This window comes from Barbatula barbatula (genome assembly GCF_947034865.1).
Source record: "Barbatula barbatula genome assembly, chromosome: 22".
NCBI lineage: Eukaryota > Metazoa > Chordata > Actinopteri > Cypriniformes > Nemacheilidae > Barbatula > Barbatula barbatula.
The window spans coordinates 13,836,007-13,860,376 of NC_136785.1; the positions used below are offsets into that span (position 1 = coordinate 13,836,007).

Sequence of the window (24,370 nt, forward strand, 5' to 3'; positions counted from 1 at the left end):
TGTCCATTTCAGATTATTCAGACAAACTGAAATAAGCCTGAATCTTTGTAAAGTCTTTCAATATGTTATGCCTTGACAAGGTTTGACAAAATTGAAGTTGATATTGGACATATCCAAGCTTTTTCTAAATAATAATAAAGAAGCGATAGGCTTTAGCTCACAGAACAGCTGTGATTTGATTCTTGCAGCGAGTGGGAAGATATTTGATGGAGGGTCTTTATCATTCCGAATGGAATTTTACGGGACAAATAAATATTGTGAGTGCATGATAAGTCATCAATAATTTTGGACTTTATGACCTTCTAGAAGCAAGCATATACAGCAAACTTTTCAAATATTATTTGAAGACGCACAATTTGCCATGGTTGTTTGCTTTAGCTGGGTTTCCAGCTATACTCTGAGAAATGTGGAGATAACAGGTCCATTGAACCCGAGTGCTGTGTGTGCTGGTCAGTGGGAGTTAAGGAGGAGATCAGAACTCTAACCTGAAATTGAGGGCACCTGTGGTTGAAATTGGGGCCGTAAGATGCTGTTTTATCAAAGAGCACACCGCAGGGCTTCAGTCGTACAAGAGCTAGCAAACAGTGGAGAAATTAGAGACATCACAGACAGGTTTACGACCACTGAGATCTGATTCACTGATCCAGGTTTGACTTTCTGCAGTGATGGCTGCGGTTTTAATGGATTAAAGGGAAGAACGCTGACACAAGATCAGTGTAGAAGGGTACCTGGAGCATCAAGAACAAAGGTTACAGTGGTGAAAATTCAACAACATTCATAGTAAATAAGGGGCTTTATTCGGTTATTGACAGATACCCCATAATAAATTCCTTTTACTAAAGGTTTTTACTAGGCCTGTTTATGCGTCACATAAGAATGTGTTGATACTGATGTTATTTTTTTATATACCATATAACTGCAAATGAAATAAATGTGCAAAAAGTATGTCCTTTCTATAGTAAATCTGTTTCCATAATCGAGCTAAAAGAGACAATTATTACCCATTATTAAAAATACTAATGTCTGCATACACTACAGCATTTAAATAACCAGTTTTTAGAGAAACTGATCAAGAATTACTTGTTCAATACCACCCAAAAATGCATCTTTATTCCCCCTCAAGTCATTATAAACCTGTGTGACTCTCTTGGAGTACACAAAAGAATAAGAAAAAACACTGGCCCCGTTCACTTCCATGTATGGACACAAAAGACATTTCTCAAAATATCAGAGTCAGATACAGGTCTGAACCACATGAGGGGGAATAAACGATGACCGAATCTTTATTTTTGGGTGAAGATCAATTTCTGTCAAACTGCAAGATGTAAAACCGCAACCTTGAAACATTTCAGACAACAGTTCCAGAAGTCTATTTGCTTGGATGTTAAAAAATAAAGACCTTATTGTTACAAAAAGTGGAAAATTACCCTTTTACGATCGGATTTGAACCCTGTCTGGATGCTGTTTACCAGGTCTGGGTTGATAGATGGAGTTGACACTCAAGGCAACACCATTCGCTCAAATGATAAGCCATTAAACAGAGCTGCTTCAATTTCACCATCCTAATTTAATGAGGGGAACTAATGAAAGTACAAAATAGAGCCAGGGACCCTGTGTGCTTCAGATAGCACAACCGCAGCTAGAGGGGTTTTGGGTAATTTGGCATCGAACAATTTGGTTGAAATAAATCCATTTTCTATAAATAAAATATTCATTACGCTCCTCGCCGTGTAGATTAAACATTTTTGTTCAAATTAACGCTGGAATTCTTTTATGTAAAAGACAATTTAATACTGAAATTCGCCAGAGCTGCCTGGAATGTTTGAAAAGTCCTACAGAAACACAAGAATGAGTCATAACGAAGTACCCCATATGGTGCACTTGGTTAGGAATCTACTAAAGAAAACAATATATGAAGAGTTTGGTTCCAAAATGAGATAACTATTTTTTATAGTGCATTCCAATTAATATCAATCAAACTGCAGTTGGTTCGTTTTGATTTAAGCCATAATAACCCAAAAGACTAACACAATAAAAACATAACAACATAATAAAAACACGATTGAGTTTTGGAACCAAACTCCTCATATAGAAGCCTCAGATTAAACAGAAAAAATAAGGATCTTATGAAGAGAACATTATAATATTAATTATAAATGTGTCATCCGCCAGTGAGAGATAATGTCAGGCAATGTCAGAAAGAAATGTCACTCATAGGTCAGGCATCACGGTCTACACTAAAAGTGCACATTAGTTCTGAATATTGTAGCTCTATATAACATTGACTAATAATTCAAATAGTAAAACTGTAACAGCCTGGAAACGACGTGCTTAGGATCATTTTTTATTCCTTCATTATTATTTACACAAACACCAACAAAATAAGGTCATTTGAAACTACAGCGAGTAAATAATGGTTCTGTTCTTCAGCTCCTCCACATACTCTTTGGCCTGGTCGAATCCCGTCTTCTGGTCCACTTTGGGTGGCACCCCCTCAACAAGCTTTACAAAATAATGGCAGTTTACTTTGTCCATGATGCCAAACATTCCACGTCCGTGATAACGAATGCGTTTCAGATACTTTCCCTTGCCCGAGAACGATTCAGCTGTTGGCATCAGACCACAGAAAATATCATTTGATATTAATTTAAAGAGACAATAGTTCTCCAATTTGAAAACAAGCTCAATATTTGTCAAAGACAAAAGGGTCAAATTGACTATTGAACTTAACATATAACATTAAAATGACAACCAAAAAATACCTACATATACCTTATACCCAAAATAATAAAAGGCAATTAATTCGTAAAACTGCTTCTACATTTATTTATCTATATAGCACATTTAAAAACAAACTTTCCTTTTTTAAAGAAGATTTTTGAAGACAGATTTGAACTCAAAACCAGTAGGGACAATAAGAACGAGAAGCCATAAAAACAGGGGAATGAAAATACATGGAAACTTAGCAATATTATTATAGAATGTTAAATTCAGAACGGTATCTTGTAGTAAAACACTAATGAAAAAACAGTAATAAGGACCGAATCTTCCAATGAAAGATATCTTAACACTTACCAAGATACAGATTGGATTTGTATTCCACATTGTGATTCCTGACAGCCATTTCCTGGGCTTCCAAAAGAACCTTTAACACAAAACACTTACTGTAAAGGTCTTTGAGCAAACAGTCCGAACATTTTCGTATGCGTTTTTCATATTTGTGCTCGTCCGTACGTTGTCTCTGAATTGTCAAAATGCAAAAAACGCAGAAAATCCTGTACCGATTTCTTTTAAATATCGGAGGCAGTGTGTAAATGTGATTGACACGACGGACGCGAGGCCTTTATTTTTCAACGTGCTGAAATTTCAGACTCGATGTGCAATGGCCTTTTTTGCAATGGTGTCAATTGTATTTAAGCATTCTTAGGTTAAACAAACTGAAATCACCAATAGTATTTTACCTCTTTGATTATTTTGGCTCCTTTCTTGTCATTGAATTCCAGCTGAGTGAGTGCCTGGTCAACGGTCATGCCTTTGATCTATCAAACAGATATTGACATTAACACTTTTGACAGATGGTTTTAGGCAAAGCAACTTAAGGTATACATTTTATCAGCATTTGTGTTCCTTGGGATTGTGTTAATACTAAAAAAAACAATTTCTTCAAAATAAACTGAAAAACTACAACATTATATATATATATATATATATATATATATATATATATAGGCATTGTTGTAGTATATATATATTTATAGTGGGATAAAGATACACTTGTACTTGTAGTAGATTCCCACTTACCAGCTTCGCCAGGTACCACATCTTGTCTTTACTGTATTTAATTTGACGTCTGCTGTGATAAATCTCCTGTTCGGAGAGAAAGCATATGTCGGTCTCATGAAGATAGGAACATATGAATCGTGTGTTAATGTCAATGAAATGTCCCACTAACAGCTGGTCTCCGTGGCTCATCTTTCTGTTGTGGTGGATATACAACGCGATTGTTCCTCTCCCAGTGTTTGCTGTTCAACTGTGTGTTCGTGTGAAGACAAGACACGTGAGATGAAGCACCACGCAACCTGAAAACGGCACAAATAAAAAAGATTCCTTTATTGTGTTATGCACAAAACGTAATGCAGCGGGTATTCGCATTTGCATTTAGTCGTTTAGCAGACGCTTTTATCCCAAGCGAAAGAGTTCAGGGAGCAATAAGCGATGTGTCATAAAAGAGCAATAGGTGCTAAAAGGGGCATCTTTATTGCATAATAATAAAACACATAACCGCATTTGACGTCTGTAGTGTGTCATTAATGATATATTTATTAGTGACACCACCGCACGGGTTCCGTTAGCTCACTGCCGTCCGTCTGTGTCCTTACTGCACAACACGTACTTTATTTCTCTCACCTATAGTTTATCTGTCCACAAAGGCGTCCGAACGCGGATAAACCTGCAAACGATGTCCGTATAGTTACTTACGGCAGTGATTTACATCTATTACGATGAATAAAGCGACTGAATGTTAAGATTGACTTACCAGCCCATGTCACCGCGGAGGCCGCCATGTTGAATATGTTACGACACTGCGCTTTACGGCAAAAGTTTCAAAGCGGAACCGTTGAAGGACGTTATGCTATTTGTTTGGCTCACTGTTGTTGGTAGAATCGTTATAAATATAACGAAAACATATTGTAGTTCATTTTTGTACGCTTATGTATATTCCTCGTATATTTATTTGAGCGTCTCCATGGTAACAAGGTCCCTCCCTCCCTCCCGTGCCGTATCATCTTCACGACAGTCATTTTTCGGCAGCCGGAGGTGTTTTCAGCAGCATGGGTGCATGCGAGAGAAGCTGACCCCGCTTTGAACTTCGTTTCCATCGTATTTTTACTACAATGCACGAAAGACGTCTGCCGGCCTCGCCGAACTGGTACTGTTCACGCTGCAGTGATGTCAATGTCAACGGAGTTTTGGGGTTTGGAGCAAAGAACGTTATTCACCTGGTTCAAGTGACGGCTACATGTCCGGCTGTCGTAGGTAAGGGATGACATCCTATCTTTGATCGTAGCTTCTCAAGGTCTGATCAGTCCGTGTTTCCGCAGGCGAGCTCGTCGGACACACCGAAAGAGTTTCTGGTTTTGCTTTCTGTCACCACAATGGACAAGAAAACATCTGTGCCAGCACATCAGATGACAAGACTGTTAAAATCTGGGATGCTGATCAGAGGGTTCTGGTGTCTGAGCACAATGTGCATCAGGTAAGTGAATTCTTTTGTCATGCTTGACTTTAGCTATTGAAATACATTGATTTCAAAACATTAAACCTCTGTTTTGCCAGGATCCGTTAGTTTATAAAGCTCACCTGGTGTTTATGTTCACAATTTCAACCAATCGTATTGTGGCTTTGGGATGTCTTTGCATTTCCAGGATGTGCACAATACCAAACACACCACGTGCGCATTTATCATATTCGTCTCTCATAATATGTGTTTCCGTTTGTTCAGAACACCATCTCTGCAGTTCACTGGTCTCCGGTGCAGAAACATCTGCTGGTGACGGGAGATGAGAAAGGAGTTGTGGTGTGTTATCGCTACACCAGTAGAGACACCCAAAGCTTCTTCCCTGAACCTCGAACCATCTTCTGCTTATCCTGCTCTCCACACGAGGAAAACTACATTGCACTGGGGTAAAAGCTCATTATATTATCGTTTAATGCAGGGTATCGTCTGCTTTTTCATTAAGGTCTTGACAGTGGAATCTGTCTGGTGTTGGGTGCAATCCTGGAGCGATCAAGGTCCATTAGTGCTGCTTGGGAAGCTATTACTATAATCTATTGCTATAACTAACACAATTGACAAGGGATTTGAATGAACCTCTAATGCCAATTAAAGTTTGCCACATGCACAACCGCTCAAAAGTTTTAGAACACTCACTCGCAGTAAAACACGGGAATCGAAACTGTGGAATAACACAAAGGGAACTATGAGGATTAAAGTGCTCTTGTTGGTTGGCTAAATGATTAAATGTGATGTAAATGGCTATTGTCATTATTTAGTCAAAGTCATTCATTTAAAAACACTTTTATTCAGTAAATTAATTTGTGCATATACATTTTTAATTCATAAATATATACACAAATTTGTATATATTTTTCTTAAATTTAATGTAAATTATATATAAATATATTAGTGTTTTAAAACGATTAATCGTGATTAATCGCATCCAGAATAAACGTTCATGTTTACATCATATATGTCTGTGTACTGAGCATTTTAATATTGCTTTTATAAACATAGTATTTTTCCTTAATATATAAAAATGTGTATATGTAAATTATATATAAATATATTAGTGTTTTAAACGATTAATCGTGATGAATCGCCTCCATAATAAACGTTCATGTTTACATAATTTATGTCTGTGTACTGAGCATATCAATTTGGCATTTATAAACATACACATTTATGTATACACATTTAGGACATATTTATACATTGATTGTCCTAAAGACAATCACAGCCCTATTAGCAACCACCAACAACACAACAGCCACAAAGCAATGTGTTAAAACACCATAGCAACACCCTAACATAACGTACTTTGTTTTTGTTTGATCTTCCTCCTGTAGCTATAAGGATGGGATGATCGTAGTGATAGATATAAGTAAGAAAGGAGATGTGGTCCATCGGCTGAGAGGACATGATGATGAGATTCACTCTCTGGCCTGGTGTCCTCAACCCAGAGAAGAGCCGCTGTACGGACGCTGTACAGAAGAAAACACAGGTGACTTCACCCGTTTGTTTTAAGATCCACTCACTCAATATTATTGTCTGTCCAAATGAACGGATACATTTCTATATCTCCTGGTCTCTTTTCATAGATGGAAGCAACGGGCTGACAGAAGGAGCAGAGGCGGGGTGTCACCTGGCCTCAGGCAGTCGAGATCAGACCGTGCGGATATGGAGCACAGCCAGAGGCAAAGGTGCCGGAGATGCTCAGAACTCCCAGGTTTTTAAGAATATCACAGAATCCAGGTACCATTCAGGTCACCGTGTTTTTCATTTCAGGTGTCATGACCCTAAAGCTTCCCTTCTTGAAGAGGAGAGGAGCTGGAGTTGATCCAACGGTGAAGGAAAGACTCTGGCTGACCGTCCACTGGCCCAAGGGGAGATCATCACAGATTGTGTCTAGCTGTTTCGGGTATGGGTGTATAGACGCTCTTGTGCTTTGTTGTGTTGGATATCAATGCTCATCTTATGTGTTTGGGTGCGTGCAGTGGTGAGATTGTCATGTGGGATTTGATGAAGTCGGGCAAGCAGAAGTGGACTCTTTTGGGAAGTTCATCGGACGGACAGAATCACGGACGCATCGTCTTTAATATGAGCTCTTGTAGTTTGGGGGAGAGGGAACTTCTGCTCAGCACCTCGATGGACAGAGAGGTGAGACTTTTCTCTTTACTAACAGTACTTTGTCCAACTTTAATGTGTTTTGATGGTTCATTTCAGATTAAATGTTGGGACCTTTCATCTCTGGAGTGTTGCTGGACGTTGCCTACTCTGGGAGGGTTTGTGTACTGTCTCAGTTTCTCTCCGGTGAGCACCGGCTGTCTGGCTCTGGGGGTCGGGGACAGCATGATCCGGGTGTGGAACACCCTCTCTATTCAGATCAAATATGACATCAGGACTTTCTGGCAAGGGATCAAGTCAAAAGTGACAGCTGTGAGTCTTTTCATACTGTTATTACTTTCAATTTAAGATATATGTTTATATGTATATTTTATACAAATTCAAATACAGGTATGGGTAATTGACCAATAAATCGTATGTGTGTTCTACAGTGTGACATGGCAACAATAAAAAGACAAATGGTTAAAATTACGTTGTTTTATGTTATCAAATTATATTTATATGTATCATATTAAATTGCATATGAGAGATTTATTATATAAACACAAAAATGTAATGAAGTTTTCACCCCTTTTTTCAGTTGGCATGGCATCCATTAAAAGAGGGCTCGCTAGCTTTTGGTACGGATGATGGTAAAGTGGGGATCTATGAGGTTTACTCTAACAAGTAAGACCAACATATGCAGCTGTATGTTTTTAAACGTTTACGCTGGTATTCGTGCACAAATAATGACAATACCAAGAATAAATTTGGTATAAAAATTATATATTTGTAGTTATATTATATGTGGTCCACTAAATAGTGACCTGTGGTCTCCTTTATAAATGTTGCGTACGCACAAAACGGGGCTGAAACGTGCGTACGCCAAATTCCACGCAAATGTTGTGATCTACCAAAAAAAAAGTTGACGGGAGAATGTGAGCACCTGTAAGCAAACTCTGACCCATGCGTACGCACGTTCTGGAGACGGGGGGATTCGGCGACACAAACGGTGAACTCGAGTTAGATTGCAGAAAGTGATGTGAGAAGAACGATTATAAGCAGGCTATTAATGCCTCACACACATTACATTCCACATTATCACGGTGAATAAATCTGCAGTGTTATTTGCACTTGTATTGAATTCTTTCATGCACCATGAGGAGGAGGAGGAGGAGGCCTGACTGCATGGAACACATCAAATACCATTAGATAACTGCAGGAAATGGTGTAAATAAATGACTTATTACATTTTTCTTCAACACTGTGCATATATCATCGAAAGTCAAAGTCTGGAAATACAGCCCTTATGATCTAACATAATCGTTTCTATATATATGTCCTCCGTATCAGTCCTAGCTGTAATGGTGTTCATAACAAATCTGGAACGATAAAACATTCGTCTTTTACATTTATGTCTTCAAATCTCTGGTAAAGGATACCAATAAGAATACCAAGATTTTGGTAAGATGTTAATGATTTAATGGCTGTAAACATATAAATGCGGTGGCGTCAATAGGCAAATTCTAATAATGAATCATTATTATTATTAATACTAATCATATCAATTATTCATTTGTAAAGCGCAGCGAATCTCATATGTGGACATCTGTGATGTCGTTGTGAAGATAAAGGATTGGATCGGGGATTTTATATCATTTTGAGTTATTTTCCTATGGTGCCTGATAGCAGTCGGACCCGGAAGGGGTATGAACTTCCATATATGGTGGTGCGTGACGTGAGGCTTCACAAGCGGATTGGATGCCAGGCTTCTTTATATAAAGATGGGCATTCATGAGGTGCTTGGCGTTGACTATGATTAAAAGTGGGCGTGTACAGGGCGAGATATGATTTATAAAGCGAATTTTGCTTACAGGTGTGAATACGTACAGTTTTTTTATTAGAGTTTATATAAGCTTTCGGGGGCACGTACACTTTTAGTGAGGATACTACGCATAGTTTTATAAATGAGACCCCTGGTCTAGCTGATAGTGCACATCCTCCTGACATGTTGAAGTTTACGCATTTGGCAGAAGCTTTTATCCAAAGCGACTTACATCGCATTTTACTGTACATTTGTTTCTGACTATGTGCATGGGATCGAATGCATGACCTTTGTATCGCTTTGTATCCGCTGAGACACACGAACGCTTTAACTTTGACACTCGTATATTGCTCAGACTTCAGTTTGCAGACATTCTTTTTCTTCCCCTCAAAACAGGGAAAAAATAAATAAAATGACAACTTTAATATAAATTTTGCACACAGACCACCTCTCATCTCAAGCACTTACCACCGCCGAACCATCTATACCCTGTCGTGGGGTCCACCTGTGCCGCCCATGTCTTTCGGTAAGTCTCTTCACCACACACACCCTCATGACCCAGTAAGCGCTGAACTCAGAGTGACACCGTGAGCGATCCGTCAGCAATAAGTGATGCTCGGCTCATCTTAACACGCTCTGTAATTGAGCGAGCGTGGACTGAATGCCGGCGCTCCCTCCGCACAGTTTGTTGGGTAATCAAAAAATGAAAACTTAATTTTGCCCGTCCGCTGACAAATGACACGTTTATCGCCGTATCCATCTCTGGGCCCGTGCGGGGGAGTGAAGGTAATTGCTTTTGTTTGAGAGCTGCTGATGGGAGACGGCAGCTGGGGATGATGTGATTTGTTTACATTCTTTCGGCGGTGTGTTTCCTCGGCTCATCTCCCTCAGGATATCCTGCTTAAATGTGTTCAGCTGGGATGAATTTTAATATGTCGGATCGTCTTTGGGTTTCTAAAGCAAACTTTAAAGTTTTTAAAAGTGAAATGAGGAAGCTTTTTCGATATAGATTTAAATCGTTTTTCATTTGTTTGGTAAATCCATTCGGCGGCTACTAAATACATTTTTTCATGTATCGTGCTGTCTTCCTGTGCATCATCGTACATATTTGTGATTGTGGGACTCAGGAGGTTCAGAAGATAAGCCGTCCTACAGTTTGTACAGTTGTGCCGGGGAGGGCGTCATCTTTCAGCATGACCCCTGGAAACTCGCAGGAGAGGCCAGTAACATTGACAAGCTCATCTGCGACACCAATAACATCAAAGTGAGTCGAGAAATCCCTCTTTCTCTTCTTACAGAACAGTGAAATGGTGATGAAAATGTGATTTGGTTATTTTGGTTAAAGCACAAGATGGCCCCGCACACAGATCTCAGCTGGAAGCCGGATGGCAGCGTTCTTGCCATCGGAAATGAAGACGGGTAAGAATCTTAAGCACTTTTTATTAGATGTCATTCTTATAGACAGTTTCAACAGTGACAACATAAGCAAGCGTACGTACGTGGTGGGCTGCAGTTTACTTCCGGTACACATTCACAAACGATAAAGTGCCTGTAGATTATTTCTTATAACAAGCAAAAGAAACCGAGAAGAAGCGTTACTTGACTGAACTTGTCTCTCCAACGTTTTGAATTTAGTCTTTTTTGTGGGATCGGGACGGGAGAGGTTTGAAAATCCACTCCTGTGTCTCCGTCTATTGTGTAGTGTCAAAAAGATGGAACAGCATTGTTTACGTTTTTCAAAGTGGTCAATAATAAAATTACATTTTGGGTACCGACCCTTAACCTTATAGTAAATGCGTGTTGTTTAATTACATTACTTGATATATTCATAGCTAAGTAATATCTTCATCATGATAGTTATGTATTCCTTATATTGGCTGCACTTTATTTTACAGTCTTCTTACCCATGTACAGACTATGTTCTTACCGTGTAATTGTACATTTATGTATTAACCCTGAACCGAACCTAAATAATAAGTAATAAGCACTGATGGTGCACATATTGTAATATAAATCACAATATATATTATTAATAATAACTGTTATATGAAACAGTTATTTTTCACAGTGTTTACATTACTCTGTAGTATTTGTGTATTGCGTAGTAATATGGGCTCCTTAAATTAAAGTGAAACCTATCTTTTCCTATGCAATATTAGTTTACTTTTCTTGAATTGTTCATAAAAAACAGAGTTATTATAATATGAACTTGCTGTTTTTTGAACAAGAAGCTTTATAATGTAACTACAGTCACACAAACAGCAGATATATATTCTAACAGGTTTTATGTTTAGTTTTTTGTAGGAAAAGAGATCATTATCAGATCCTTCGTCGTATTGTTATCGGATCATTTTTATACGGATGCTTCTCAGCTTGTTAAGAGAGATACCGTATGTCCGTCACACCATGAGGTTTTTATTTCTTCAGGTCCATCGACGTGTTTAAAGCCCCGACATTGAAGCTCCTGTGTTCAGTTCAGCAGCATCATAAGATCATCAATGCGTTACGCTGGCACCACGAGCACTCCGCTCGGTCAGATCTGCAGTACCTGCTCGCCTCCGGCTCGAGTAGCGCCACGGTCTACATTCACGATCTCAGGAGCGCCATAGGTCAGAACGTGTCTTTCGATCTCTCATCCGAGAGCTCTCTGAATGCTCTTCTCTCATCAGTGTTCATCTCTTTCAGAGACCCCATCTGAGAGCTCAGCACTGGTGACTGAACCCTTCAGGACTCTGTCTGGACACACCAACAAAATCACCGGTCTGGCCTGGAGCCCTCATCACGACGGGCGCCTGGTGACTGTGTGTTACGACGGCACAGCTCAGGCAAGATTTACATTTCGTATTCGCACGAAGGAAGCTCTGAATACTGTGCAGGTTCAGTTTTTTATTATAATGTCTTTGTGAACAGGTGTGGGATGTGCTGAAAGAGCAGCCGGTGTGTAACTACAGGGGTCATTCAGGGCGTCTGATGTGTGTGCAGTGGTCTTCGGTTCATCCTGACCTCATCTGGACTGGTGGAGATGATTTCACTTTGCATGAATGGGCCGTGTCCAAGCAGGAGCACGTCACACCCCCCAAAAGTACATTACCAATATATCAAACATCAGTTAAAGGTTTAAAAAAGGAAACTGATTTAGCAGGAGCTGTGGTGTAGGGGTCAGGTGCTCATACAGGAGAGTGACCGGCAACATTTCTCAGTCTCATTCCTCCAGTTATTTACCAGATGGTATTTACGGTGTTGTTTACTAGAAATTATTATAAAATTGTGTATTATATTATGAAAATATTCTAAAAAGATTGTTGGAAAAAACAATACATTTCTAGATTTGATGGCAACAAAATATTTTATATTTATATTTATTTTGGTTTTATTGCAAGAACAAATATTTACTTTCTAGTGTTAAATCTTGAAAAATGTAATTCTTTTCTTAGGATATTCCCGTTTAGGTAAATTTTCAAGATAACAGTACACTATACATTTTAAATATTTGTTCTTTCAATAAAACCAAAATATTAAATATTTTTGTTGCCATCAAATTTGGAAATGAAACCGGAATATCCTAAGAAAAGAACATTTTAATTTCCAAATTTGTTGGAATATTTTTAGAGACGCACCGATATTTATCGACCAATAATCGGCATCAGTCAATAAAAGCAATTATTCACACTGTCGGCCAATAGTTTAAAAACAGCCGATGATCAGGGCTGATATATATTTGCGCAATAAAAAGTGGACAAGAATAAATGCTATAAATTTGTGTTCTGTATATGGAAAATGTTTAGAAACATCGCCAGTTTGATGTTCAATAATAATAATCAAAATCAAATAATGAAATGCAAAGGTTAAGAAATATTAATTTACTCTTCTGAATCTGTATCAGCAGAAATCACTTTTTTATTGTTCCTTTCATCACCATTAGAAAAATTATGTCAAATACTATGAGGTTTTTGTTAGCATTTTCCACACTGAAATTCCATATTTGATGGCAAAACATCAAACTTCTATTCATTGATCCTTCCGTCAACAGGTAAGAAACGTGTTGATATGGAAAAAAAGAGGGCACCTCAGAAAAAGTCTAAGAAGAAAAAGAAGGCACCGGGAAAAGGAGGGATGAAGGCAGAGGAGAGCGAATTGCCTTCACGAGAGGAACATAAAAGAGCAGCAGGCAGTGGAGCAGAAGATCAGCAGTCAGAAAATGACGAAGAGGAAGACGAGAGAGAGAGCGCAGACCGTCCATCCGTCACGGGTAACGGATCAGCTTTCTGTCTTTCATCTCCTCTGTGCGCTGTCTGTGAAATGTCACTCCGGTCCTGTGATGAATAACCTTCATTGTCGGGGTCACAGGTTGGTCCGGAGAGAAAGATGTGGACACGTGCAGCGCCGAGAGGGTTCAGAACGGAGAAAAGTTCATCCATGCAGTTAAAAGAGAGGTCAAAGAGGAGAAGAGAAGAGAGAAGCCAGGTTGGTTTGTGTCTGGTCTTTGATCTCGTCTGCGCAGTCAATCTAGTTTTCTTAGTTTGAAGTTTCGCAACTTATTTGATCGAAAGTTAGAATCTCATTGTTATTCACGTTTATGTAGATGTTTCTCTGAAGAAGAGAAAGCCGCGCTCCATCCTTCCTCTTAGCACTACGATGGATCACAGACCCAAAGAAGAGCTTCAGAAGGACTGTCTCACGCTGGCTGCAGTCAGACATTCACAGGGTGAGTGCCGGATATACATCACTTTAAATTATACTGTCTGCTCAATACATTTCATTGACATGGTCGGCATAGCTGGGAACGCCCACAAAAACATCACATCCGTTTGTGCCGTGGGGGAAAACAATCCATTATGATCGACGCGTGTGGACCTCATTCGGCGCTTGATCGGAGCTCTTTGTAATGATTTACGACTGATTTTGACTCAAAGTTGCTATGTTCTCTATAATAAGATATAAACCCTGATCTGAAATACCGCGGAAAAACCAGATCAGTGTTGTCCCGTCCCCCTGCACCGCAAGCCAAAGGACTTTCTATAACGTTTAACGTGAAAGCACTTCTTCATTCAGTGATTGTGTAATTTGGTCAATGTTAACTCGAGTTGGGGATAGTTTGTGTGACTAGTTATTATTTTACACTCTTTCATAGAGTCAGTTTTGTAGTTATAACCATAAGTCATAAATGATTTAAAGTGCACAAGGTCAAATATTAACGCTTAAATGGCTCTTAATTGCAATATCGAACTGTTATTTGATTAAAATAACCCTGTACACATACTTTTGTCCTCCCCATAGACGTCCATTATAAGGAAGCAGCTTCGTGGCTTAATACCGAAACAACGACCGTGTATAACCAAATTATGAAATGAATTTCTTTACCACCGATATCAAGTCTGTGTTTTTGGTTTATCGCTGGCTTGAGTCACGTTAAGCTGTCTCTTTTTAATGGACGAGGATGTGCGAAACCGTCGCATGCTTAAGTTTATGCACAAACTTTGCATAGAATGTATTAATTTAACATGTTAAAGCCACAATATGGAATAATGTTGTTATGAAATATCCCCAAATCTCTTGCAAAGTGTGATATATTTCATGCAGTTGTGTATTTACACTATCCTAAATGTTCCCAAAAATGTGTCAATCCAGAGAAATTCCTATTTAAAATAATGTCCCGTCCCTAGTCTCCATTGTATTTGAGCATATCAGTGACTTAATATCCGCTGCTCCGCAATACCCTCAGTTTCCGCTTGTAGAAACTACGGCAACACGCAAATGCAGAAGTGGCTGTACAGAATCTGTTGTTCTGTTATTGTGGTTCACGATTACTCTTTGGCGAGCAAGAAACGTAAATGTAGTTTACTGTTTTAAACACGTAAAACTGTGTAGCATTACGCTACCAAATAAATTGACAAAGTCCAATATCATTCGCGGGCTAACGTAGCATTACATTGCACATTTCTTTCAAGCTAATTCATAACGATGACATAAAATAAAATTCATTCATTACCTCGTCCGTCAACATGACTGGCGATCTCCATACGCCTATGGATGGTGAAAACGGCATGTCCCATAATTCCACACTCCTACATAACGTCATTTAGCTTCGCCTTTTGTGGTTGCGCCATCTAGCGGTCCAAATGTACACATTGTGGCTTTAAGACATCCTAGTATTTTTTAAGAAACCTTGGGATAAAAATATAGACTGTTGAATGATCCTGGTATCCTGATATTACAGTCATCTCGTGTATAAATAATGAGGAATTAAAATGGTTGTAGTCACAAATGTTTCCCGTCCTCCTCAGGTCAAGCAGAAATGTGCGTCCCAGGTGCTGGAGATCACATCCAGCTGGGTCTGTTCACGGACAGGGACGCCCTCTACAGGATGTTTCAGGTGGAAGGTGAGTTCACGATCACAACCATCAAATGCCGATCTGGAATCAGTGTGTTAAACTGACACTGGTGTTTTGTATAGAGGAGAGTCACGTGGAGGCGGGTCATTACGACTCTGTGATGTATCTCAGGCTGTGGAAGGGAGACCTGATAGGAGCTTTAAACATCGCCACAGAGAAAGGAGAACTGAACGACCATCTTCTCAGTTTAACTCCTATGGGTAAGACAAAAGCACTATACTTGCCGTGTGCAGATCTAGTTTATCATCTTTATTGGTCAGTAACGTAATAGAATTCGTGTGTTGGTCAGCGGGGTACCAGGTTTGGTCCAGGACTGTAGAGGCGTATGTGAGGCAGCTCTGTCTTCACGAGCAGTTCCTCAAAGCCGCTTCACACCTCATCTCCATCCATAAAATCTACGAGGCCATCAACCTCCTGAAGGACCACCAGTTCTACCGGTTAGAAACATCATCTCGAGTACTCGTGCGATGTTGTAACACTGTTGCCTGAATGGAAAGTGAAGGCGTTTGTGTGTTAAATCATCAGGGAAGCCATAGCGTTGGCCAAAGCCAGACTTCAGCCAGAGGACCCGGTTCAGAGAGACCTCTACATGAGCTGGGCTGCTGTGTTGGAGAAGGATGGACATTATGCCACTGCCGCCAAATGGTACAGAAACAGAGTTACAGTTCAATGTGCTGTTATAATGGAAAGCTATATAAACTGTATATAAATGTTTTCTTGTACACTTGACAGCTATCTCGCTGCAGACGCCAGCTTTGATGCCGCTAAAGTGATCGCCAAGAAAGGAGACGTGACATCTTTAAGGACCGCTGCTAATCTGGCGTGGCTGTCGGGTGAAAGCGAGCTGGCACATTCTCTCTCTCTCAGATGTGCCAAAGATTTGATGCTTTCACAGGATTGGCTTACCACGCAGGAAGTCCTAAAGACACAAGATTCTCTTCTGGTTGGTTTTAAACCGTGTTTCCGTCTGGTCACTTGACAGATTCTGTATGTTAACATTAAATGCTTGACCGTTTTTTGCTTTAGTGAGTCAGTTAGAATAGCTAAATAGATTTGCAAAGCGTTTTTATCATTTACTGTAGTCATATTTGCATATGCAGATGATGTACATAAAATTTACTAAAAAGTCGGTTTATTTATCCCGTCCGTTAGCTGTTTTTTTTGTTATTAACTGAGTGAATGAATAATGGTATTAGTAGTGATTGACATTATAGTACCATTTACAAGGAAGAAAATAACATGGTACATTTCTGCACCTTGTGAGTTAGTAAAACCCAAATATAGTATATTATAAAATACAATATTATTTGCCATAGGAAACTGTTGTTCACTTACAAGATACTGTAGTGTTTTAACCTCGCTATAGTTTACTACACCTTATAGTTAAAGGAACAGTTCACACAAAAATGAACATTCTGTCATCGCCCTCGACTTGTTTCAGACCTGTATACCTTTCTTCGTTCGGATGAACACAGAGAAAGATATTGAAGGTTTATTAAAGGTCCAGTGTGTAATTCTTTGGAGGATCTATTGACAGAGATGCAATTTAAGATACATAACTATGTGTCCAGAGGTGTATAAAGACCTTACACAATGAAGTTCATGTTTTTATCTCTATCTACATACACCGTGGGTCCGCTTACATGGAATTCGCCATGTTGTTTCTACAGTAGCCCTGAACGGACAAACTGCTCTACAGAACGCATCTTAGTCCTGTGTCGGCCACCGTAGTGCTTTCAAAGGGAGTTTATAATTTACAAAATGCTTTAGTAGTTTTAGGAAACTATAATCATACGTTGATAATGTCAACAGTATGTGAAGCACATGTATCTCCTGCTGTTGTTCACAGGCTCACAGGCTGCTGTACTGTGTGAATGAGCTCCTCACCCACAGACTGACGGATACAGATGTGATCACCTGGTCTCTGGCCTCCTCACACGACTGGTCTGGGTCACAGGACGAGCACTTCCTCTGTACAGTGCACACAGTGTGGGAGAGAGAGTTCGGCGTGACGGCTGATGATCTGGTTAAATTCAAAACCATCCTTCAACAACTAAAAGCCATTGAGAATCCTCCTGTCACTGCCAGTGTCCCAATGAAGCAGGTAGGTTCAAATAATGGATCATTGGCACTTATAAAAGCTATGAAATTAAAGCTAAAATGCAGTTTCACCCATAATCCGTTCATCCTTTTTCAGCTCTTATCTTATATCTCATTGGACGTGACACTGTGCGCGTTGAGTCAGCTGTCGTGCGATTGGCCGTCTGTACTAGAGGAACTATTGAGAGCTGTGACTCGAGGTTTTGAGGTCGGTCGCTTTAGTCTAATGTCTGAAATGAGCCGTCTGCTCCTACCACAAGGTGAGACGTGTAAATATGGGATGTGTGTTTACATTTCAGTTTCTCTTTTTCCTAATAAAGTTGAATAAAAAGCGAGTACATTTCAGTATCAAAACTCAAATGTTTTCACAGGGTTGGACTCTATGGCGTTCTATAAGGCCAAACTTTGCCCAGCTGATGAGAAAACCTTGGTGGTTTCTCGAAATATGGAGGCTTTTGTCTGTTATGGGCTCTTGTATAAGAAATGGTGGAGCCACGGTACAAATACATCCACTTTGACCGATAATAAGACGAGTAATGGTCACCATTCCATAGAGCAAAAACAACCTGAAGAGGCAGATCGTAACGGAGAAGCTCAGTCTGAGGGCTTCTGGAAGGTTTTACTCTCTGAACCTCACGCCAGTTTTCAAGCCATCCAGAGAGCCGTAGCAGATATTCAGAGTCGAGTATTGAGCCTGGTTCATCGACACAACCCGTCTACAGACTCTCTTCTGACCTCGGCCACAGAAACATCTAGTGTTACTCATCTGTCTGAGGAACATGACGGAGCTCACAGTGAAGAAAGGTCTTGCAGATACTCTGTTTTTATTTGATAACTTCTGCAGATGTTGTTAGGATGTCTAACTGCCCCTGTTTGTCATTAAAATAGCCAATCTTTTGCTTCATTGACCGCCCGGGCTGCTGAGTACCACAAAGAGCTTGCGGCTGTTCCTGAGATGATCAAAGTAATTACGGTTCCTCACATTTAACATTCGTAGTTTCATCATTCATAACATTCAAAAGATTTTTTGTTGGCGTCTTACAGGCTTACAGTAGTGTTTTTCAAACCAAATGACACAACGCATTACACTAAAGTCACAAGAAAATAACAAATACGATTGGCTCATGGTAATTGAACAAATTGAGAAAAAAAAAACAAGTATTCAATGTTTTAATGGGACAGTTCACTCAAATTCTGTGTATTTGTTCGGACAAAAGAAGTTATTTTGAAGAATGTGGGAAACCTAACAGTTCTGTGGAGCCATTGACTATCATTGTAGTTTTTCTTACTACTGTGGTTGTCAATAGTGCCCCCGAACGGGTTGCTTACAAACATTCTTTCACATTTCTTGTTAAAATAAATGTATGTAGGATTGAAACAACTTGAGGGTGAATAAATGACGACAGAATTTTCCTTCATTTCTTGGGCGAACTATCCCTTTAAAACATGGTTTTCTGTTTTACATCCTCAAAATGAGGAGTTAATGAATTCTGAAGTTAAACAATACCTTAGTAGAACAAAAAAAATTTCGTATGAAAAGTCATATGCATCTGTGATTAATCCGAATTTACGTTTTTGGGTGAACTATTCCTTTAAATATAATTATGTCATGCAAATCAATTTATTGCATTCAAATACACACAGCTAGTTTACAATGTTTACGTTGTCCACCTGAGACCACGGTTCCCTGGCCAAACCCTTAATGCTTTCAAAAATATCTTAACCTGTTGTGGTGTGTATGGCAAGCTGAATTAGCTTTCATTTTCAGATATTAATTTTTGATATCAAGAATGGAATTTCTACTATTTTTAATATCTGTAATGTCATTTTTACTAGTAAAAAATAAATCAACAATCACTTCAGAAATGTGTATCCTTAATCTGAAAAATGGAATTTCAACTAGTAAAAATAATAATTCTTGATGTCTGTAATTGCATTTTTACTCTTTAAAATCACAATAGGCTGTATAAGAAGAGTATATTATGGGCGTTTTTACAAAACAATGGCTTGCAGCAGCTTTAACTAAACCATGTGCTTGTTTTGACTGTACTTGTTCCTGTATTTCAGAAATACCCATTTCCTGATGTAATGGAGTGTTGTATTGTCCTTCTGTACCTGGACCAACACTTCGCTCTGATTCCACAGCACATCATCTCAGCTGCCACAGCGTTGTTGCACAAATATGGAAGTACAGCATCACTGCATAAAGCCTGGCAGAGACTGACACACTAGCTCTTCCTGTATGCACATGTTTATTTACTTTGAATATGTACAAATGTACTTGAGTGACTGTATGTCTATACGTTAATAATAAAATCTGAATTCGAAACTGTGGTTTCTAATAGTTGACACCTGACTAACTTTAAGCACCATGTAACTTTAACACAATTAATACGTAATTTGTTTGGAAAATACAAGGCTTTTAATTTCAAACAGACAATCTTGCTCTGATGTATGAAGCTACAATTGCACAATGACAATAGAAAACATTTTAATACACAACAGCTTTGAACAACAGATGAAATAAAAACAAAATGTACCACAAACATTTGTTGAATTCATGACGAACAAATTTAAAATGTACAAAGGACCAGCAGACTCCTGTTCCCAAAGACGCCTCGACAATCGAAAACTTGTTCTTTGCAGGAAAAATGCTAAGAAGAGTTTTGTATTTTAATATACATGCACGACAGCATATGATAAAATCCCTATCCCAGTTTCCCAGCGTCAAATTAATTTTCTATAATCCCAGTGACAACAATTGAGCCTTTCTAGAAAATATCAAAACATTTCTAAAAAGGATTGAGTATATTAAAATGCAGTAATATACACAAGCGCTGGTCCCATGCTTAAAACATTTGTGTTTTTAATACTGTAAAACAAAAGATAAAATTGTCAAACGCAGCAGATGGGAGTAATATGAACACGTCGGGCATCCTGGAACGTTGCAGTGTGATGAACTACCAAGCGGAACAGAATGTGATCGTTGGCATTTTCCAATGTCCCTTTAGAATGAATGAATGATCTGAAATCATCTTTAAGGATTAGGAAAGAGAATATCTGCTGGGTGGGATTAAAACAAGTGCATCATCCACTTGGTCCGGTCTCTGGATCATTTAGTCAGTGCTTGTTGTTGGTTTCCTCCTGCGACGAGTTGGAGATCCCGTTCTGGTTTTGTGAGGAACCCGATCCCAACCCGTAAAGCCGCCCGCAGTACTTTGCGTCATCGATGTTGTCCTCAAAAAACAGCTGCAGAGATAAAGGACGTTTTGGACATTAGAATTTCATCTAAATGCATTTACTGACACAAGTGAAGAACCTTCTAGTCATGCAGTTGGTACATTCCATTAAAATAAATAATTTGAGGATGATATTAATATAAAAATAATGATATGTCATTCAAACGCGTCAACGCATTGGAAAATACAAAGTGCTTATTGTGTGAATAGATGTTGTTGCAGTTTTTATCCAATTATGGTTCCACGAAATAAAATTGACCTCTTTCATGCGGAAAAAAGCCATTCCAGTGAGCAACGAGTCTGATCCAGCCTGGTGCTGCCTGCCGATCCTTTTTAGTTCCAGCTGGTCTGCCACTTCCTGGAGTCCCCCCTAAAAAACAAACAAACGGCACATGGTATCTTCCAACACGCACTGGAAACTGGCCATGGAAGCCTCGCACACTCTCATACCTTGAGGTTTTTGCAGCTCTTCATGAGGTATTTGACATCATAGATGGCTGGGAAGAAGAGATTTAAGATCTGGAAGAACTCGTGTTCCTCCTCCGGTAGCCGCGTGTCTGTGAGTAACTTCACCAGGTAGCCAAAATCATAGCCGCTGATGAAGACAAAGTAGTGAAATCAAAAATAATGATTCATCTTAAATGTGTCACGAACACTATTAAACGCCATCGAACCGGACTTCAGTGTCATTACCTGTGAAACGAGAGCCACTTGACGTTTTCACAAAGCACCAGGCCCGATGTCATCAGGAGTTCTGCGAAGTAAAGCGTGTCGATCCCCTCCTCCTCGTGCTTCTTAAACTGCAGCCCAGAGTTCTGGAGGAGGTCTATCGAGTCCTGCGAGTACATGTCCTCTCTGCAGTACAAACGGTAGTATTTGTGGATTTTGCAAAAGCATTATCATTCATCATAAACGCTTAGTTGTGGTTCGTGATTCTGGTCTTGGTGTTCAAAGGCGTCGTCAAATTTTCTAAAACCATACAGCATTACGGGAGGAAGGACCCATTTTGGACTCAGTGGGACCCTACGGAGTGGACACCTACGTCAGATTGAATTTGAAGTTGAACTGCCACGTTGTGGTTCCTGGCGGGTAGTCTCCATCTTCGTTCATAAACGTCAAGCCCAGCTGGATGATTTTTAAAAGGTCCACATTGCACCGCAGAAGCTGATACTGGTAGTCGACAGTACTGCGGAACTCTCCGATAGGACGGACAACCACTCCGGGAAACTCTGTGTCCTGATTTATTCAAGAATCACATTAAGTCACATTAAGTTGCACTGGAATAGCTCGGGTTTAAAATCAAGTTCTATGGAGGGACGCACAAAAATGACCAACACATCTCAGATTTTTTATCATACTACTATGGTCTCATGGACGCCCTTTTGTGAGCGACCTTACATGAAAAGGACAACGGGTTTGTGGATATGATTTGATCAATTCAATTCAAGGGACATTTTCTCATAAGTAGATGAGACACACACACACACCATAGCGATGAAGTTGTAGCTTTGAATGATCTGTCGTATCTTCCTCATCTCATCCTCCACATTGCTCGCCCAGACCTCGCAGATAATCTGACTGGTATCTGCAAGTGCGGCTGGCATGATGATGACGACGATGATGAAGACTGAAGAAGAGATCGAGGATCCCAGAGACCCACAAGCGCTCACCGGAAACACAACGCTGCCTGAAAAGCCAATGAGAGTTTGAGTCCATCAGGTGTTTTGCACTGAATTACCTCTCGCGAGCATCAAAATACGACAATTGTTTAGACGTTTATGAATGTTGGGATCAAATAAAACGCAACGGAGAAACGTGCATGTTCGGTGGAGTACTTCATTCACGCACATGCACGTAAAACGTCCTTTGAATGAAACATTACGAAGATAAAAACCCGACGACAACATCAACCAAACAGCGACCAACATTAGAGCTCGATTATACGGTTTATTAAACGTCGTATTTTGATCAGTAAATGAATAAATAGGCTAATCTAGCAGGTGAGAATTAACCGTGTTTTGGTGGATGGCGTTATGATTAGCTCGTGTTAGCTTCCGCGCTTCTGTTTCCGCCAACAAATGAACATTTCACACGCGTGAATAGCGAACAAACGGACGATCATTTACACAGTTTATCGTTTTAGCGCCAACGCTTGTTACCTGGACAAAGACTCGTGAAATGAAGATGTAGCCGCTGATGAGCAGCTGGACGACTAGCAGTGACTCCAGACACACACGCAACGCTGCTTCCGGTCCCGCGGGATTATGGGAAAACACCCGCCAATACAAAAGCCTTTCAATCAACCGCAGTGCAGGAAAAAACGCACAGCCCTTGTGTATTAGACCATTGCGATGGACACAACATATTCATTTATAATATTGTGTTTTCAATTTGATAACGTCTTAACAAAATCACTGGCATGAAAATAATTACAATAAATAACGAAAACAATGCTCGAGTCTTCAATTGATGGCACATATAAATACAACTTAAGTGATTTATTTCAGAAGTTCTGAGTTATGATCTGAGGATCACTGCATCTAAACAGATGCAATATGATTGTGCTTTATAAAGTGAAAGTAGTACAGTGAACAAATGCAAATCATATATATATATATATATATATATGTGTGTGTGTACATTTAGCCGTTTCGTCAGATATTCGGGCAATTTGCATGTAAGGTATTAAGTTTATGTAAAAAAATACTTTAAAAACTTCCACAAATTAGTTTCACCAGACGTAGCTGTCCATGCCGCCGATGTTTATTATATACTGTCGATGAGATATAACACTTTGAACTTATTATTATTAATAAAAAATCATTAAAGGGTTTTGTTACGGAAGAAATTATATCTGAAGTTTCACTAGAACAATTGAAGAGTTTGGTTCCAAAATGAGATCATGTTTTTTATTATGTTATCATGTTTTTCTCGTGCTTTATTGTGTTAGTTAGCTGTATTATTTGAGTTATTGTGGCTTAAATCAAAACTAACTGCAGTTTGATTGATATTCATTGTAATGCACAATAAAAAAAAACAGGATCTCATTTTGAAACCAAACTCTTCAAATATTGTAAATGATGTGTATACACCAGAAAACATATACATTTATTCAGTACTATAACATTTAACAACAAAAAAGACATGATTTTATAAAGTCTATGTAGAGTACAGGTTAATGTTATTGTTTCTTGGGCAAGTTGGTCCTTTTATTTATTTATTTTCAAACACCGTCCAAATCTTTTATTTCATTTAAATGTGATTTATTACAGGGCATGGCAAAAGAAGCAATGCCACCAAAAAGTGCCCAATTCTTTTTTCTAATTCTACAAATTGAGTGAAATAAAAAAGCACTTGAGGCTTTGTGTTATAGCAGATTTTGTGAACGGTCCGTAGGTTGTCTTGTCATTGCGCCGAACTTATCGGGATG

At 39.2% G+C, this 24,370-nt stretch overlaps 3 protein-coding genes across 6 annotated transcripts; 1 reads left to right on the forward strand and 2 right to left on the reverse strand.

Moving 5' to 3' along the window:
* Positions 1–1,545: 1,545 nt before the first annotated feature.
* Positions 1,546–4,576, reverse strand: mrpl22 (mitochondrial ribosomal protein L22). 2 transcript variants are annotated; one of them, XM_079487353.1, is made up of 7 exons: positions 4,538–4,576; positions 4,408–4,450; positions 3,953–4,079; positions 3,802–3,867; positions 3,462–3,539; positions 3,076–3,145; positions 1,546–2,606 (listed from the first exon to the last, which is right to left on the reverse strand). In XM_079487353.1, exons 1-7 carry the CDS (start codon positions 4,563–4,565, stop codon positions 2,398–2,400), a joined length of 621 nt encoding a protein of 206 aa, XP_079343479.1. In that variant the 5' UTR covers positions 4,566–4,576; the 3' UTR covers positions 1,546–2,397. The 2 variants fall into 2 exon arrangements, with proteins under 2 accessions (XP_079343479.1, XP_079343480.1); XM_079487354.1 differs by lacking the exon at positions 4,408–4,450 and having other exon boundaries at positions 2,330–2,606; positions 4,538–4,568.
* A 182-nt stretch (positions 4,577–4,758) lies between these two features.
* On the forward strand, positions 4,759–20,041 carry gemin5 (gem (nuclear organelle) associated protein 5). Its single transcript, XM_079487355.1, has 28 exons — positions 4,759–5,037; positions 5,103–5,257; positions 5,504–5,685; positions 6,628–6,782; positions 6,880–6,981; positions 7,067–7,199; positions 7,276–7,438; positions 7,505–7,717; positions 7,986–8,071; positions 9,653–9,735; positions 10,337–10,473; positions 10,555–10,628; positions 11,637–11,818; positions 11,895–12,034; positions 12,120–12,291; positions 13,240–13,458; positions 13,557–13,673; positions 13,792–13,914; positions 15,494–15,589; positions 15,664–15,801; positions 15,891–16,038; positions 16,127–16,246; positions 16,334–16,544; positions 17,451–17,705; positions 17,799–17,961; positions 18,073–18,505; positions 18,590–18,665; positions 19,769–20,041. Exons 1-28 carry the CDS (start codon positions 4,896–4,898, stop codon positions 19,931–19,933), a joined length of 4,383 nt encoding a protein of 1,460 aa, XP_079343481.1. The 5' UTR covers positions 4,759–4,895; the 3' UTR covers positions 19,934–20,041.
* cnot8 (CCR4-NOT transcription complex, subunit 8) lies at positions 19,869–23,285 on the reverse strand. Of its 3 annotated transcripts, none has more exons than XM_079487357.1 (7): positions 23,100–23,285; positions 22,428–22,627; positions 21,983–22,176; positions 21,634–21,795; positions 21,391–21,535; positions 21,200–21,310; positions 19,869–20,950 (listed from the first exon to the last, which is right to left on the reverse strand). In XM_079487357.1, exons 2-7 carry the CDS (start codon positions 22,542–22,544, stop codon positions 20,822–20,824), a joined length of 858 nt encoding a protein of 285 aa, XP_079343483.1. In that variant the 5' UTR covers positions 22,545–22,627; positions 23,100–23,285; the 3' UTR covers positions 19,869–20,821. The 3 variants fall into 3 exon arrangements, with proteins under 3 accessions (XP_079343483.1, XP_079343484.1, XP_079343482.1); XM_079487358.1 differs by having other exon boundaries at positions 19,896–20,950; positions 22,953–23,115; XM_079487356.1 differs by lacking the exon at positions 23,100–23,285 and adding an exon at positions 22,789–23,097 and having other exon boundaries at positions 19,896–20,950.
* Positions 23,286–24,370: the final 1,085 nt, after the last annotated feature.

Excerpts from the sequence above, each read along its gene's own strand:
- cnot8 (XM_079487356.1), bottom strand. The coding sequence starts at position 22,819 with ATGTTTCATTCAAAGGACGTTTTACGTGCAT. Across the intron at positions 22,177-22,427 it reads GCTACAACTTCATCGCTATG|GACACAGAGTTTCCCGGAGT; the intron begins GTGTGTGTGTGT and ends TGAATAAATCAG. Across the intron at positions 21,536-21,633 it reads AAGTGGCTCTCGTTTCACAG|CGGCTATGATTTTGGCTACC; the intron begins GTAATGACACTG and ends TGTCTTCATCAG.
- gemin5 (XM_079487355.1), top strand. The coding sequence starts at position 4,896 with ATGCACGAAAGACGTCTGCCGGCCTCGCCGAACTGGTACTGTTCACGC. Across the intron at positions 15,590-15,663 it reads CAGGATGTTTCAGGTGGAAG|AGGAGAGTCACGTGGAGGCG; the intron begins GTGAGTTCACGA and ends TGTTTTGTATAG. Across the intron at positions 16,545-17,450 it reads AGACACAAGATTCTCTTCTG|GCTCACAGGCTGCTGTACTG; the intron begins GTTGGTTTTAAA and ends TGTTGTTCACAG.
- mrpl22 (XM_079487353.1), bottom strand. The coding sequence starts at position 4,565 with ATGGCGGCCTCCGCGGTGACATGGGCTG. Across the intron at positions 4,080-4,407 it reads TGTGGACAGATAAACTATAG|GTTGCGTGGTGCTTCATCTC; the intron begins GTGAGAGAAATA and ends TGCCGTTTTCAG. Across the intron at positions 3,146-3,461 it reads GAGCCAAAATAATCAAAGAG|GTTCTTTTGGAAGCCCAGGA; the intron begins GTAAAATACTAT and ends TTTGTGTTAAAG.